We start from the raw sequence: 16,301 nt of genomic DNA, 5'->3' as shown, positions 1-16,301 counted from the left end.
TTAATGTTCTCTTTAACCTAGCCACCCACACACAGCATCTCTCTCCACGAGAAACACTCATCCAAAGCACAACACAACTCTCCATCCCACTCAAGTACTGTAGTGTAGAGCAAAACTCAACAATTGGGAACACTTACTCATGTACTCTTACGCACAAAGCGTACCGTACACAGTTCCCTCATATACACATGCTTATAGCTATAAGAAACCACTGTAACTTTTTGTCACACTCAAGTAAATAGTATACTGTACAGAAAAGCCAATCACTCTCGTACACTCACATATGTATACATTATTCCCTCTTAGCCAGAGGAGCCAGAGCACATCGGGAGGGAATAGAGAGAGACAGGCATGTTACATTTATGTGCAATGTGTGTGTGTGTGTGTGTGATGATGATGATGTTGCCTCATGATCCCTCATCTCTATTCGACCCTTCTGCAGACCTCACGGCTCTGGCTTGGTGTTGTAGGAACACAGCCAACATTGGCACCTGGAGGCTAACTAGGGTATGACGAGGTAGAAAAACTGCTGAGGAAAGATGTTCTCCGTGGGCAGCAGAGGGCAGCATGTCTTCATGGATACAGCATCCTGGCTTTCTCCAGTGTTCTCAGAATGTCAATCAGAGAGCAGAGGACTCAGTTTGAATCCTTTAAAATTCCCCACTTAAAGTAATTCATGATCTAAACATGATTTGGACAGGTGACTGACTCTACTACAGAGCTTTGCTTTGATAAACCAACTGTTAGATCCGTGAATACTTCACGGAAGGGTTAAAGTATTCACTCGTCTAACAGTTTGTTTACATTTGAGTCATTTGGCAGACACTCTTGTCCAGAGCAACTTACAGTCATTGCACTCAGCCAAGTTAATTAAGTAGCGGAAAACAAACGGAAATCACAGTCACTGCAAGTAGATCCATCTTCGAAATAGCCGCTATCGGAATTGGTTTCAGGAAGAGAATAAGTACAATGTTTTAAAGTATTCGAACAGGGCCAGTGTGTTTGACTGTCGGATGTTTTTATTGCTCTGTCTGTTATATAATAATGGCTTCCACAAGATTGACCAAACATCAGAGAGGACAGGACAGCTCGATTTTGGCAAATAAATGTACCTTTTTATTGAATATTGTTATGGGTATTATTACCAAGGCGGCACGCCCCAGACTTCATATTAACAAAACATTTTCACTACTACAGGGTTTGACCCCAAAAAATGTTTTTCCTGAAGGGAGATCCTTTCACAGAAAGGACTATGGATACTTAGTGCAGACATACAGACACTTACTCGGTGTCAGTATGGCCGTGTATATACAGTGCATATCATAAGCATTCACCCCCACCACCCCCTTGGATTTTTTTTCACATTTTGTTGAGTTAACAAAGTGGGATTGAACTGGATATAATTGTGATTTGTTGGTACATTTTTATCACTACCCCACACACACAATTATGTGTAAGGTCTCTCAGTCGAGTAGTGTATTTCAAGCACAGATTCAAACACAAAGACAAGGGGGCTTTTCCAATGACTCACAAAGAATGACACAGATTGGTAGATGGGTAAAAAGCAGACACAGAATATCCCTTTGAGCATGGTAAAGTTATTAATTAAGCTTTAGATGGTGAACCAATACACCCAAGACACAGGTGTCCTTCCTAATAACGGAGTTGCCAGCAGAGGAAGGAAACAGCTCAGGGATTTCACCATGAGGCCATTTAAAAAAAAGTAACAACGTTTAAAGGCTGTGATGGGAGAAAACTGAAGCTAGATCAACAATATTGTAGTAACTCCACAATACTACCCTAAATGACAGAGTGAAAAGGCTCTAAACAATTCATACTGCAACAAATGTGCCAAAGGACTTTTTGCTCTGAATAAGTTTTATGTTTGGGGCAAATTCAATGCAACACATCGCCAAGTACTATGCTCCATATTTTCAAGCATGGTGGTGGCTGCATCATGTTATGGGTATTCTTGTCATTGGCAAGGATTAGGGAGTTTTTCCAGGATAAAAATAAACAGAATGGAGTTAGCCACAGGCAAAATCCTAGAGAGGAACCTGGTTCAGTCTTCTTTCCACCAGACACTGAGAGACAAATGCATCTTTCAGCAGGAAAATAACCTAAAACACAAGGCCAAATCTACACTGCAGTTACTTACCAAGATGTTCCTGAGTGGCCTAGTTACAGTTTTGACTTAAACCTGCTTGAAAAGCTAATGGCAAGACTTGAAAATGGCTGTCTAGCAATGATCAACAACCAACTTGACAGAGCTTGAAGAAGTTTGAAAGAATAATGTGAAAATATTGCACAATCCAGGTGTGCAAAGGTCTAAGAGACTTACCCAAAAAGTCTCACAGCTGCAATCGCTGCCAAAGGTGTTTCTAACATGTATTGTTAGAAGTTACATATTTATCTAATCAAGACACACTGTCCATGACATAGACTGACCAGTTGAAAGCTATGATCCCTTAGTGATGTTGCCTGGTAAACCCACATCAATCAGTGTAGATGAAGGGGAGGAGACATGTTAAAGAACGATTTGAGACAATTGAGTCATGGATTGTGAACTTGTGCAATTCAGAGGGTGAATGGGCAAGACAAAAGAGCCTTTGAATGGGGCATGGTAGTAGGTGCCAGGCGCACTGGTTTGAGTGTGTCATCATGAACTGCAACGCTGCCGAGTTTTTCACACAACAGTTTCCCATGTGTATCAAGAATGGTCCACAACCCAAAGGACATCCAGCCAACTTGACAGCACTATGGGAAGCATTGGAGTCAACATGGGCCAACATCCCTGTGGAACGCTTTTGACACCTTGTAGAGTCCATGCCCAAAAAATTGAGGCTGTTCTGAAGGGGAAAAAACAGGGTGAAACTCAATTTTAGGAAGGTGCTCTGTTTTGTACACTCAGCGTATATGTGTGTCCTATTTTCCATGAATTCAAATGTACATGAGTATTTTGTGTAGATCATTGACAACAATAAATTTTGAAGAAATCCATGGGGGCTGAATACTTATGATATGCACTGAAGCCTAAGTCACCAGAGTAGAGAGTTTATCCGAATGCAAAAGTTTTCAGGTTGTGATTCTGTTTTTATGGCTATGTACCTGGACACACACTGGGTTAATATATCACCAATAATCTACCAGAAAACGATTCATTTCAACATGTGAACAACCTTCTTTCTGTTTCTCAGATACCCAATATTAATGAGTTGGAATATAAACTGTTACAGCGTTAATTTTTGCTTTGAAATCAGACAATGATATCAAATTCATAAGTGAATTAATTATTACACATTTCTTTCCAACAATTGTTTCTTGCTGCCTTGGCCTGATCTGTGTTTCTAGGCCAAGATGCTTTGCTCTGTGGTTCTAGGCCAAGATGCCATGCTCAGTATTCTAGGCCAACGTGTCCAGCTGATGAGACCAGCTGTGAAGAGAAGTGAAAATGTCAGGTCTCTCCACTGTACCACAGCAGAGCTGCTTCTGAAACATTCTAAAGGTTCCAGAAGTGTTTTAGAGGGCTCTAGAATGTTCTAGAATAAAGATCTCTGGAGCAGCAATGGAAAAGCTCAGCTAGAATGTTGATCCACACTGACAAATTATTGCTTAACTGAGGCACACAGTAGTTTTGAATTCCAAGTACATATTGAAGTAGTAATTTTTTGTTCATTACTCTAGCGATATTAAACCATGTGAATGAGGTTTGGAATTCAACTGTACATGCCTACTGTACTATCACTACACATAAAACGAGGAGGTCACTGAAACGGTCTTCTCAATAAGGTTTACTGACTGGGGTAGAAATGCAAAAGTACTGAATGTAAAACAAATTTGGAAGACAAACGCTAGATTCAATTTACATTGAGTAGGTACGGTTCGGAGATTTAAGAGTAAGAAATCTCTATGACGATAGCGAATAAAAGAGGCAAGAGAGGGCAGTCTTGTCTGTTTCTACACTTTAACAGAAAGTAATGTATAAGAAATCTAACTTTATATTTGTGAAGTGTTGGGTTTCACACCTTGCCTCTTGGCCAATTAAACGGATTGTTATCAATGTTCTTCAGCTACTGTACGTTGAAATCACGACTATACCTGGGTAAAAAAGGGCCCAATATTGAAAATAAGTGAATTTGGTGTCACAGGGTTGTAACACTGTCACATACACTCCTCGGACAGTTCATTAGGTACATCACAGCGTCTAGGGTTTACATCCAGTCAGCGGAGGTCCTGTGGGCGAAAACAGCTCGGTGACGACGGAGGTCAAAGGAGAAAGAAGAATCGTGCAAGCTAACAGGCGGGCCACAAACAGATAAATAACAGTACAACAACAGTGGTGTGCAGACCGGCACAACGGAATGCACAACTCGTCGATCCTTGTCACGGATGAGTTGGAACGGGCTGTTTGCAGCATAAATGTACCACCATCCGATCTGCAGCAACAGGCGTGATGCCATTGCGAGGACCAACATCCCTGTGGAATGTTTCCGACACCCAAAGTATTTGGGCTCTTCTGGAGGCAAAGGGGGGGGTCTGACCCGGTATTAGATGGGTGTACCTAATAAACTCTCCGGTGAGTGTACTTTGCTTATAATACTGACACACACCAACTGCACACAAAGAATACCTTTTCAACATATACAACGAATCTCACTGTTCTAAAACACCCCATACAAAAAATATTACACTTTCTACTTCCAATCAGCTAAAATGATCAAATGAAAGAAACAAATGTAACAAGTTCCAATTTAAAATAGTTATCGAGACAAAACAAACAAAAGACAGTTTTAAGGACTAACAAAGACAGCCGAGTGAAAAAAACAATAAACTACCAACATATAGAAAGAACAAAGTGAAAATGTCAGTTTCATAGCTGGCCTAAAGCCAACCCAGCTCCATTGTGTGTGTGTGTGTGTGTGTGTGTGTGTGTGTGTGTGTGTGTGTGTGTGTGTGTGTGTGTGTGTGTGTGATTACATCTTACAGCTTTCCTCAGCTCTGTACACAGACAGACAGGTGAGGGCATGTAGAAACTCATCCTGCCCCAAGCATCAGACCTGGCACAGCCAATGATGTAGTCAGGAAGTCTTGAACCAGCTCATGACGTCATCTGGGCTACTTTTCACATGACAGGAACCTAACTACCACAGATTTAAATAAGTGCCACGTTTAACATAAAGCTAGGCTAGGGATGGTAGATGACATTAGGGTAATCCCCTTCATTGATTATTGGTTAATCTGCTAAAACTGTTTGAATAATGATGTTTAAACTCTGAAGTCAATGATTAAAAGTCCAATGTATTTTTATCTCAATATCAAATCATTTCTGGGTAACAGTTAAGTAGCTTACTGTTTTCAGTTAAAATGGTGAAAAACAATAACTTTGCTAGGACTGTCTGTGAGTGTTCTGAGTGGGGAGGGGAAAACTAACTGTTATTGGCAGAGGTTTGGTACTCTTTCTTATTGGTCTGTTAACTAATTTACCGCCTGGTGATGTCACCAGGCAGGCTAAAACTCCATCACACCAAAACAGGCTAAAATATCAGGCATTCATTTCAAATAGCTTACACTAAAAGGGCATTTTTACAGTATTTCATCAGTATATCATCAGTATATCATCATAGTGTGGCAATGTATAGAAAAACACAGAACAATCATGTTTTTTTGACTGCACTGGGCCTTTAAATACCAATGTACTGCTGACCAAGAATAAAGTTACAGATGAAGAGCTTAAAATTGACCTTATGACTTAAAACTGATCTCTGTGACTCATGTGGGAGTGTTGCATTGCTTAGTGAGAAGCTGTGATTGATTGTCAAGGCATGGTTGTGGTTCAGGGCCTGCATAGGTGATGAAGGCACGTTGGGTGTATTCATAATATCAGTCTAGTCGCTACACTAGGACACAACTCTACAGGGGAACTGTTGACACATTGCACTTCCTTGTAAAGAGAGGAGCGGAGGCGCGTCACTTCTAATCTCTTGTGACAGACTAGCGCACGCTGGATTTGGTTCTGGGCTCCCAGATTATGTCACATCATACATACTTCATACTAGAGACAGAGGGATGGAAGGGAGAAACGTGAGAACAAGGACATCATTAGCGTTCCTTGTTCTAAAAATACTCTGAGACCAATCCAAATTCCCTCCTCTGGATCAACCTCTAGATTCTGAAACGATACAGAACCTGCGCATGGTGATATCATATCCTGTCATGGATTCAGGAGGCTGTATCATTTCATTGGTTGGTTGGATGCACACTAAAATAATAATCATGTGGACATGAGGGCTTGGAGCCAAGTGGCTTTTCTTTTCGTGCTTAGTGTAACTTGTCTTTGGTTCATTGCACATCTAGCTTGACTATCAATGAGAGTTCCCTTCTTTCTGTAGGGAAAGGAGAGTGGGATCTACTCTCCATGGTAGAATATTTTGATATCTTCGCTGTGTGTGTGTTTGTTTGTTTGCACTGCATTAGTAAAGTCGAAGTAGGCACACGCAAGTGTGTTAACATCAGAACGTTTGTTTTTGTTTTCTGTGCGAATTAAGTATTATTTATCTTCGCAAGCACAAGAATCAGATCCAGAAAACATCTGGAGAGAATACATGCTTTGGAAACGCAGACAGTCAGAGGTTGTTTGAATAAAAAAGTGATGGTGAGATATTTCGACATTCCCTTACTTTTCCTTTTACACTCCATTCCCAACCAGCATCGGTCCAATTAAAAGGCGCAGATAGGTTTTCTTGAAACCCAGCAAATGTTGATCCTTTTTTATTTATTGCCATTTTGGCAACACAAAAAATACCTCAAAGGGCTTTCACTGTCAGTTATTTGTCTCTGTAGTGTGTTACATATGTCATCTCAGGTGGTTACATGGTTATGTTGACTGGTGATGTCAGTCTGGTGGATGTAGGGCTTTTACAGTCCATCTGACTCTTCACAAGTCTGGTGCTGACAGGTTATGGCTGACAGGTTATGGCTGACAGGTTATGGCTGAAAGGTTAGGGCAATAGAAAGACAACCAAGTATCACCTCTCCAAAACTCCAACCCTCTTCTCTCGTCCCATTCAGTTTCCTGAGGCCCCTCCAAATCTGAGATGTGGAGGCAGGGGAGCAGGGGTCTCCTCATCCCCGTCTCCCCCTGATCAGCCATCACACCACGAACTCTGGGACCTCTTCGCTGGTCAGGTCCAGGGAAAAGTACTTGCTGGTCCTCTTGATGGGGAAGCAGTCAAGCTGGTCACCGCGGATACCAGCGCACTGCTCGGCCAGGTTGCCCTGGTAACCGCTGCTGTCGCTCAGCTCCTGGGCGCAGCCGAAGGTGTAGCTGTGGGCGGTGTCCTGGCATAGCTCCGCCCAATGGAGACAGCCCTTCTGGTAGAGACGCACGTCATCAAGGGATTGGCTGTGGCGGTCAGTTGACGTCTGAGGCTTCCTGCACATGGAGGTCTGGGGAATGGAACAGAAGCAGAACAATCAGTAAAATTATTGACTTAAATGACGTAAAAACTGCTGTTCTGTTCTGCTGTACCTTTTCCTTTATTCTTACTAGCAAAGATTATGCAGATTTTCAGTTCTGCCCACTAATTTGCTATAGGATTGAGGTCAGGGCTTTGTGATGGCCACTCCGATACCTTGAATTTGTTGTCCTTAAGCCATTTTGCCACAACTTTGGAAGTGTGCTTGGGGTCATTGTCCATTTGTAAGACCCATTTGCGACCAATCTTTAACTTCCTGACTGATGTCTTGAGATGTTGCTTCAATATATCCACATAATTTTCCTACCTCATGATGCCATCTATTTTGCGAAGTGCACCAGTCCTTCCTGCAGCAACATGATGCTGCCACCCCCGTGCTTGACGGTTGGGATGGTGATCTTCGGCTTGCAAGCCTCCCCCTTTTCCCTCCAAACATAATGGTCATTATGGCCAAACAGTTCTATTTTTGTTTCATCAGACCAGAGGACATTCCTCCCAAAAGTTTGATCTTTGTCCCCATGTGCAGTTGCAAACCGTAGTCTGGCTTTTTTATGGCGGTTTTGGAGCAGTGGCTTCTTCCTTGCTGAGCAGCCTTTCAGGTTATGTCAATATAGGACTCGTTTTTACTGTGGATACAGATACTTTTGTACCTGTTTCCTCCAGCATCTTCACAAGGTTCTTTGCTGTTGTTCTGGGATTGATTTGCACTTTACTACACCAAAGTATGTTAATCTCTAGGAGACAGAACGTGTCTCCTTCCTGAGCGGTATGACAGCTGCGTGGTCCCATGGTGTTTATACTTATGTACTATTTTTTGTACAGGCGTTTGGAAATTGCTCCCAAGGATGAACCAGACTTGTGGAGGTCTACGTTTTCTTTTCTGAGGTCTTGGCTGATTTATTTTGATGTCAAGCAAAGAGGCACTGAGTTTGAAGGTAGGCCTTGGAATACATCTACAGGTACACCTCCAATTGACTCAAATTATGTAAATTAGCCTATCAGAAGCTTCTAAAGCCATGACATCGTTTTCTGGAATTTTCCAAGCTCCAGGCACAGTCAGTTTAGTTTAGTTTATGTAAACTTCTGACCCACTAGAATTGTGATACAGTGAATTACAAGTGAAATAATCTGTCTGTAAACAATTGTTGGAAAAATGACTTGTGTCATTCACAAAGTAGATGTCCTAACCGACTTGCCAAAACTATAGTTTGTTTAACAAGACATTTGTGGAGAGGTTGAAAAACAAGTTTTAATGACTCCAAGCTAAGTGTATGTAAACTTCTGACTTCAACTGTATGTTTTATGAAGGTTTTACTTGATGAATCAATGATCATGATTGTTTTATCTACTTTAGTTGAATGCACTCATTGTAAGTTGTTCTGGATAAGAGTATCTACTAAATAACTAAAACGTAAGTGCCAAACAGGAAATGCCGTCACTGTCACTGACCTGAGGGAGAGACACAATGCTCTGGCCTCTCATCTTGACCACGGTCTCAGAGGAACTGGAGGTGGATGAGCCGACGTCCTTCACTATGAGCCCTACGGTACAGACAGAGAGGATGACATTTAGTACTACTACTTCTTACTACTATTTCTTACTACTACTTTTTCTTATTACTACTACTACTACTACTTCTTACTACTACTACTTACCACTACTACTACTTCTTACTACTACTTCTTCTTACTACTACTACTACTTCTTACTACTACTACTACTACTTCTTACTACTACTACTACTTCTTACTACTACTACTACTACTACTTCTTACTACCACTACTACTTTTTACTACCAGCCAAATTACAATTCAACCAGTCTCAACGCACTGAGATAGGAGGCTAAGACAGGCGGAATGAATACAGTGAGGAAGTGATTGTATACCTGAGTATCCATTGGTCTGGTCAGGGGTCATGGTCAGCATGTCCTCAGTGATGTGGATGCACAGGTCCTGGTTCAACTCTAGGGCCAGCTCATGGAGCTCCTCATAGTCTTTAGGGTCGTCCACTAACATCTCAATCTCTGGAGAGAGAGAGAGAGAGAGAGAGAGAGAGAGAGAGAGAGAGAGAGAGAGAGACAGACAGACAGACAGACAGACAGACAGACAGACAGACAGACAGACAGACAGACAGACAGACACTACTATTATTCTCTGGAGGGACAGACACCTAGAGGGTCAGTGATGACCACTAGTTGAGCAGGCGAGCAGGCATGACCAACAGAAGAACAATGCCATGAACAAGAGCAGAATATACTTTTCTAAAGGGAGGAGATAGATTCAGTCTTGCTCTCAGTGTGTGTCTGCATGTGTTTGTGTTCAATGTGTAATTGTGAAATAGTTTGCCTTACCATCATCGTCCAACATGCGCTCCTTTCCCCCACTCTCCACCCCTGAGGTGTGTGAGCTCCCATGGCTAATCGTTGAGGAGCTGCAAGTCCTTAGGGCTCGGTGTGGGGTCCCTCCGGGGGCCCGGAAACTGTCTGTCTCGATGCCCGAGGTGTGTGAGCTACCGTGGCTGGCGGTAGAGTGGCGAGACAGGTGTTTGAGGTGAGACACAGTGCTGCCGGCACTGCTACCGCTGGCCCGGGAACGCTTGTCCAGCCCGTCCATATCCAGCTCCAACGCATCGCTGATGTACGACTCACGGTACTGCTTCTTCTCTGGAGAGGAGGGATAGACACACACAGAGGGTTAGATACAGCAGTACCAAAGCTGTTGTTGGTCAGAGAGACCCACACATAACACATACACCATTACAATCGGCAAAGTTGAGGTAAGCTGAAAAACACAGAGAAGCAGAGAGACAGGATATAAGAGCCAGTCTGATCTAGTATGGAAGCATGGCCACGTAGGTAGCCAGAATGCTCCAGTATGAAGGATGGCCAGGTAGGTAGGTACTAGGTACAGGTTATGCCCAGGTATGACGAGGCAGGTGAGTACCAGGTGTGTCCAGGTAGTTTACCTTCGTTTTCCTCCAGCCTGCGGACCTGTTTGAGGACAGGCTGCAGGTTCATGTAGAGGCGATGGCTGTTACTGAGCAGCTGCAGGAGGTGGCGGGAACGCAGGGGACAACCGGTGTAGTAGATCAGCTTACGGGCCGACGGAAGACCATCAGGCAGGATCTCAAACTTCTTCCCCTGAAACACAGACAGACAGACAGACAGACAGACAGACAGACAGACAGACAGACATTATAGGATATATTCATGCTATATGTCATCCAGATGACGTTCATCCAGCCGTTTTAACTCTGCAACAAATTGATTGCTTTATTTATTGAAATCATTGATTGATTGATGTTTAACTTTATGATTATAGAATAGTTTTGAGCCTGAGAAACAACCCTGTCTGATTCCAGTGTGAGTGTTGCATCTTTGTTAATTTTCATAGTCTTTGTTCATTTTCTGAATCTTTGTTCAGTAGCAGAGGGGATGCATGAGAAGATTCAGACACTTTGCTAGAGTGCCAGATACATAGCCCACACGCAAACAACACAATAGGAGGGAGAGCAATGAGAGAATGGTCTCTTCTTGAAAACTACTTCTGTTGTACTTCTTTACAACCAAAACACGCTCTGGAGAAGTATTTATAATATAGATAAGAGCGTAGTCTACTGATTGAGGGACACAAACAAAACTGCATTAACATTTCAAAATGTTCTTATTTTATAACCAGAGAGCAAATTCCAAAGGCTATGTCTCAATGGCACCGTATTCCCGAAATAGTGCACTACAACATAGAGCCCTATGGGCCATGGTCAAAAGTAGTGCACTATATAGGGGACTAGGGTGCTATTTTGGCAAAACCAAAGAGTCAGAGCTTTGAGAAACCCTGACTAAAACAGTGGCCAAATAATTTCTCTATGGACCTTGGCAGAAGTTTAACACAATAACAGCAGTCTGTAGTGACAGCAACAGTTGTATTTTCTATACCACCATATAAAATATTTCTGCTGGGGTTTGTACTTTGAAAATACAAGAGGTGGTTTGAAGCAGTGTACGAATGCACAAGAGTTGCAGAATTTTTCAATCTAGAATTGAATTTCCATCTACACTGAGTGTACAAAACATTAGGAACACCTGCTATTTTCATGACATAGACTGAATAGGTGAATCCAGGTGAAAGCTACAATATGATCCCTTATTGATGTCACCTATTAAATCTACTTTAATCAATGTAGATGAAGGGGAGAAGGCAGGTTAAATAAGTATTTTTACTTATGAGACAATTGAGACATGGATTGTGTATGTGTGCCATTCAGAGAGTGAATGGGCAAGACACATGTTTTAAGTGCCTTTGAACGAGGTATGGTAGTAGGTGCCAGGCACACCGCTTTGAGTGTGTCAAGAACTGTCACGCTGCTGGGTTTCTCATGCTCAACAGTTTCCCGTGTGTATCAACAATTGTCCATCACCCAAATGACATCCAGCCAACAGCAGGCCAGTGGTCGAAAACGGGTCATTGATGAAAGAGGATAAAGGAGGCTGACACAATTTGGGCAGCGCAATAAACGGGCTACAGTTAGTCAACTGACAGTCCAGTACAACATTGGTGCCCAAAGACCAATAACAGATTGCACAACTCATCGTACTTTGACACGAATGGGGTATGGCAGCCGATAACCTTACAGAGTTCCACTTCTTTCAGCAAAAAAATAAGAAACTGCGATTGCAGTGGGCTAAGGAACGAAGACACTGGACGCTGGAGAATTGGAAAAACATTGCCTGGTCTGATGAATCCTGGTTCCTGCTGTTTCACTCTGATAGGACGACTAGGGTATGGAGAAAACCACATGAGTACATCCATCCATCATGCCTCATCTCAACATTGCAGGCTAGTGATGATGGTGTGGGGTGTGTTTTCCTTCCATACATTGCGTCTCTTGATAAAAGCGGAGTAACGTTTACCACAGGATATCTGAACATCATTGACAATCAGGTGCATACCTTCATGGCAGTGTACCTATCTGCAAATTGAGTTTTCAGCAGGATAATGTCCCATGGCACAAGGCTAGGATTGTCCAGGGATGGTTCCACGGACATGACAGTGAATTCAGCTTACTGCAGTGGCCTGCCTAGCCACCAGATCTCAATCTGATTGAGCATCTGTGGGATGAGACGGAACGACCTATTTGGAGTAGAGATCCACTACCAGCCAACTTGTCACAACTGTGGGAAGCATTGGAGTCAACATAGGCCAGCATCCTTGTTGAACGCTTTTGACACCTTGTAGAGTCCATGCCATGACGAATTGAGGCTGTCCTGAGGGCAACAGTGGGCGCAACTCAATATTAGGAAGGTGTTCATAATGTTTTGTACACTCAGTGTATTGCGGTCTAGCTACCCATAGAGAGAAAAGGAAAAGCACAGTGGTTGTATAACCAAGCATGGAAAAGCTAAATTAGGACCTTCTGGATAGTAAACGGATGACGACGATCCCACATGAATACACTCTGGGGCTGCAAAGTCGAAGCCGGTATTTTGTGAAGTGCACCAGTCCCTCCTGCAGCAAAGTACACCCACAACATGATGCTGCCACCTCCGTGCTTCATCGTTGGGATGGTGATCTTCGGCTTGCGAGCCTCCCCCCTTTTCCAACAAACATAATGATGGTCATTATGGCTAAACAGTTCTATTTTTGTTTCATCAGACCAGAGGACATTTCTCCAGAAAGTACGATCTTTGTCCCCATGTTCAGTTGCAAACCGTAGTCTGGCTTTTTTATGGCGGTGTTGGAGCAGTGGATTCTTCCTCGCTGAGCGGCCTTTCAGGTTATGTCAATATAGGACTCGTTTTACTGTGGATATAGATACTTTTGTACCTGTTCCCTCCAGCATCTTCACAAGGTCCTTTGCTGTTGTTCTGGGATTGATTCACACTTTTTTGCACCAAAGTACGTTCATCTCTAGAAGACAGAACACGTCTCCTTCCTGAGCGGTATGAAGGCTGCGTAGTCCCATGGTGTTTATACTTGCGTACTATTGTTTGTACAGATGAACGGGGTACCTTCAGGCATTTGGAAATTGCTCCCAAGGCTGAACCAGACTTGTGGAGGTCAATATTTTTTTTTCTGAGGTCTTGATTGATTTCTTTTAATTTTTCCAAGATGTCAAGCAAAGAGGCACTGAGTTTGAAGGTAGGCCTTGAAATACACACACAGGTACACCTCCAATTTACTAAAATTATGTCAATTAGCCTATCAAGAGCTTCTACAGCCATGACATCATTTTCTGGAATTTTCCGAGCTGTTTAACGGCAAAGTCAACTTTGTGTATGTAACCTTCTGACCCACTGGAATTGTGATACAGTGAATTACAAGTGTCTTTAAACAATTGTTGGAAAAAATGACTTGTGTCATTCACAAAGTAGATGTCCTAACCGACTTGCAAAAACTGTAAACTTCCGACTTCAACTGTAGGTAGTTGGATGGGCTATTTACAGATGGGCTATGTACAGCTGCAGCGATCGGTAAGCTGCTCAGATAGCTGATGCATAAAGTTAGTGAGGGAGATATAAGGCTCCAAATTCAGCGATTTTTGCAATTTGTTCCAGTAATTGGCAGCAGAGAACTGTAAGGAAAGGCAGCCAAAGGAGGTGTTGGCTTTGGGGATGACCAGTGCGATATACCTACTGGAGCACGTTGTTATCGTGACCAGTGAGCTGAGATAAGGCAGAGCTTTACCTAGCGTAGACTTATAGATGACATGGAGCCAGTGGGTCTGGCGACGAATATGTAGCAACGGCCAGCCAACGAGAGCATACAGGTCGCAGTGGTGGGTAGTATATGGGGCTTTGGTGACAAAACGGATAGCACTGTGATAGACTGCATCCAGTTTGCTTAGTAGAGTGTTGGAGGCTATTTTGTAAATGGCATCGCCGAAGTCGAGGATCGGTAGGATGGTCAGTTTTACGAGGGTATGTTTGGAAGGAGGCTTTGTTGTGAAATAGGAAGCCGAATCTAGATTTAAATTTGGATTGGAGATGCTTAATATGAGTCTGTAAGGAGAGTTAACAGTCTAGCCAGACACGTAGGTGTTTGTAGTTGTCCACATATTTTAAGTTAGAACCGTCCAGAATAGTGATGCTAGTCGGGCGGGTGCGGGCAGCGATCGGTTGAAGAGCATGCATTTCGTTTTACTAGCGTTTAAGAGAAATTGGAGGCCACGTAAGGAGTGTTGTATGGCATTGAAGCTTGTTTGTAGGTTTGTCAACACAGTGTCCAAAGAAGGGCCAGATGTATACAGAACGGTGTCGTCTGCTTAGAGGTGGATCAAGGAATCACCCGCAGCAAGAGCGACATCATTGATACAGAGAAAAGAGTCGGCCCGAGAATTGAACCCTGTGGTACCCCCATTGATCTATCATTCCGACCAGCTCATTTGAGATAAATAACTATAACAGTTCCCTGGTCCAAACCAAAGCCACACAAAGAGTGGAGCAGTGTCAGATATCAGTTTATTAAAAGGTTAGCCTGGCACTCCTTAAGTGGCTCTCTCTCATGCTGTCCATCTGCACGATCAAGACCATTTGATCTCTCAAGAGTCTGACAGTTGTCAGAAAAAATGTCTTCCTCTCCCCTTTCTGGACCTCCCAGACTGAGCCCACACACAGTGGAGCAGGACATACCCTGCTAATGACTGTAGGGCCATACCCCCGAGGCTCTGCCCTAGCCTGAGCCTGTCCCGTCCTATTCTACTCGGACACCTTGTCCATCCAACCCTGGGATCTCCAGAGACCAGACCTGGGGCCAGGCCCAGAAACCTCCTCTCTGTCCATCAGATTCATACCCCCTGCCAATGGAACAAGCCCTGGCCCCCCTTAACCATCAAAACTCAGACCCTGCCAATAAAACAAAGCTTATCCACCCGCTAACCATGACAACATCTGGTGGTATTTATTGACACGTCCCTCCACCCTTCCCTCCCTCCGCTCCCGCCCACTGCTGCGCTGGGCCGGCTGACGTGCTCAGGGTGGAGCAGCAGTGGAGTGAGAGAGAGAGTCTGTTATTCAGAAGAAGGGTGTGACTGACGGTCCCTGCTGTAAGAGGCCCCTCTAGTCCCTATACAAACCACATCCACCACTACTCCATGCTTTCGTAAGTCTTAATATATGAATAGAAAGGCTATACAGGGACATAGACAGAACAAAACAGGGTCTCTTATCGTAAGTGGCAAAGCATTGCGGTGGCATTGATGACTGTACCACTAGATGAAATGATAGGGTATAATTCATAATTACACAAAGCTTTACTAGAGGAACCAATTCACTGAGACATCCTGACATTTACAGTGTGATAGTTGTAAGAAGGGGGCTGTTACATTTTGGACACACCGCATCAACGAACAGTTCAAATATTATTATAATAACTTGGTGGGTGCGTATATTTGTCCTATTTCACACATGTACAAGTGTGTATTGGGAATGTGTTTTTTTGCATATCCCAACTCCCCCTGAGACACCCTCAGTGGTTGCGATCAAGGCCAGGGTCTGCCATTATCAACGGCGATCCTGGAGCAATTAGGGTTTGATGCCTTGCTCAATTGCACTTTAACAAACTTTTCATCTTGTCGGCTGGGGGATTCAAACTAGCAACCTTTCGATAACAGGCCCTACGCTCTAATCGCTACGCTACTTGTCGCCACGCTAAAAGCCGCGGCTTGGTGGCGGTTTGAGCCGATTCAACATGTAGAATAGCTGAAACATGTTGGCCAATATTCTGATCAGAGGCACTCAGTTGCACTTGGCTAGTTCCTCATTGTGGTGTGTGTTCTGCTTAAGACTGAAAAATGGAGACATGGTAAGCTGCTCTCTCTGATAACAGAGA

General features: G+C 43.4%; 1 protein-coding gene across 1 annotated transcript in view; it reads right to left on the bottom strand.

Annotated features, from left to right (window-relative positions):
* Nucleotides 1-1,093: 1,093 nt before the first annotated feature.
* The window catches only part of LOC110497566 (FERM domain-containing protein 6), an 81,566-nt gene continuing 66,358 nt past the window's right edge, over nt 1,094-16,301 (bottom strand). Inside the window, exons 10-14 of the mRNA XM_021573728.2 lie at nt 10,441-10,615; nt 9,827-10,138; nt 9,362-9,499; nt 8,925-9,016; nt 1,094-7,446 (exon numbers count right to left, since the gene is read on the bottom strand). Of these exons, the coding sequence (XP_021429403.1) occupies nt 7,150-7,446; nt 8,925-9,016; nt 9,362-9,499; nt 9,827-10,138; nt 10,441-10,615 (1,014 nt within the window). The 3' untranslated portion in view covers nt 1,094-7,149. The remainder of the gene's footprint in view (nt 7,447-8,924; nt 9,017-9,361; nt 9,500-9,826; nt 10,139-10,440; nt 10,616-16,301) is intronic.

Source organism: Oncorhynchus mykiss, chromosome 19, assembly GCF_013265735.2.
Source record: "Oncorhynchus mykiss isolate Arlee chromosome 19, USDA_OmykA_1.1, whole genome shotgun sequence".
Taxonomy (NCBI): Eukaryota; Metazoa; Chordata; class Actinopteri; order Salmoniformes; family Salmonidae; genus Oncorhynchus; species Oncorhynchus mykiss.
Note: the sequence above shows the minus strand (reverse complement) of the source record. Positions and strands in the feature narration are given on the sequence as shown.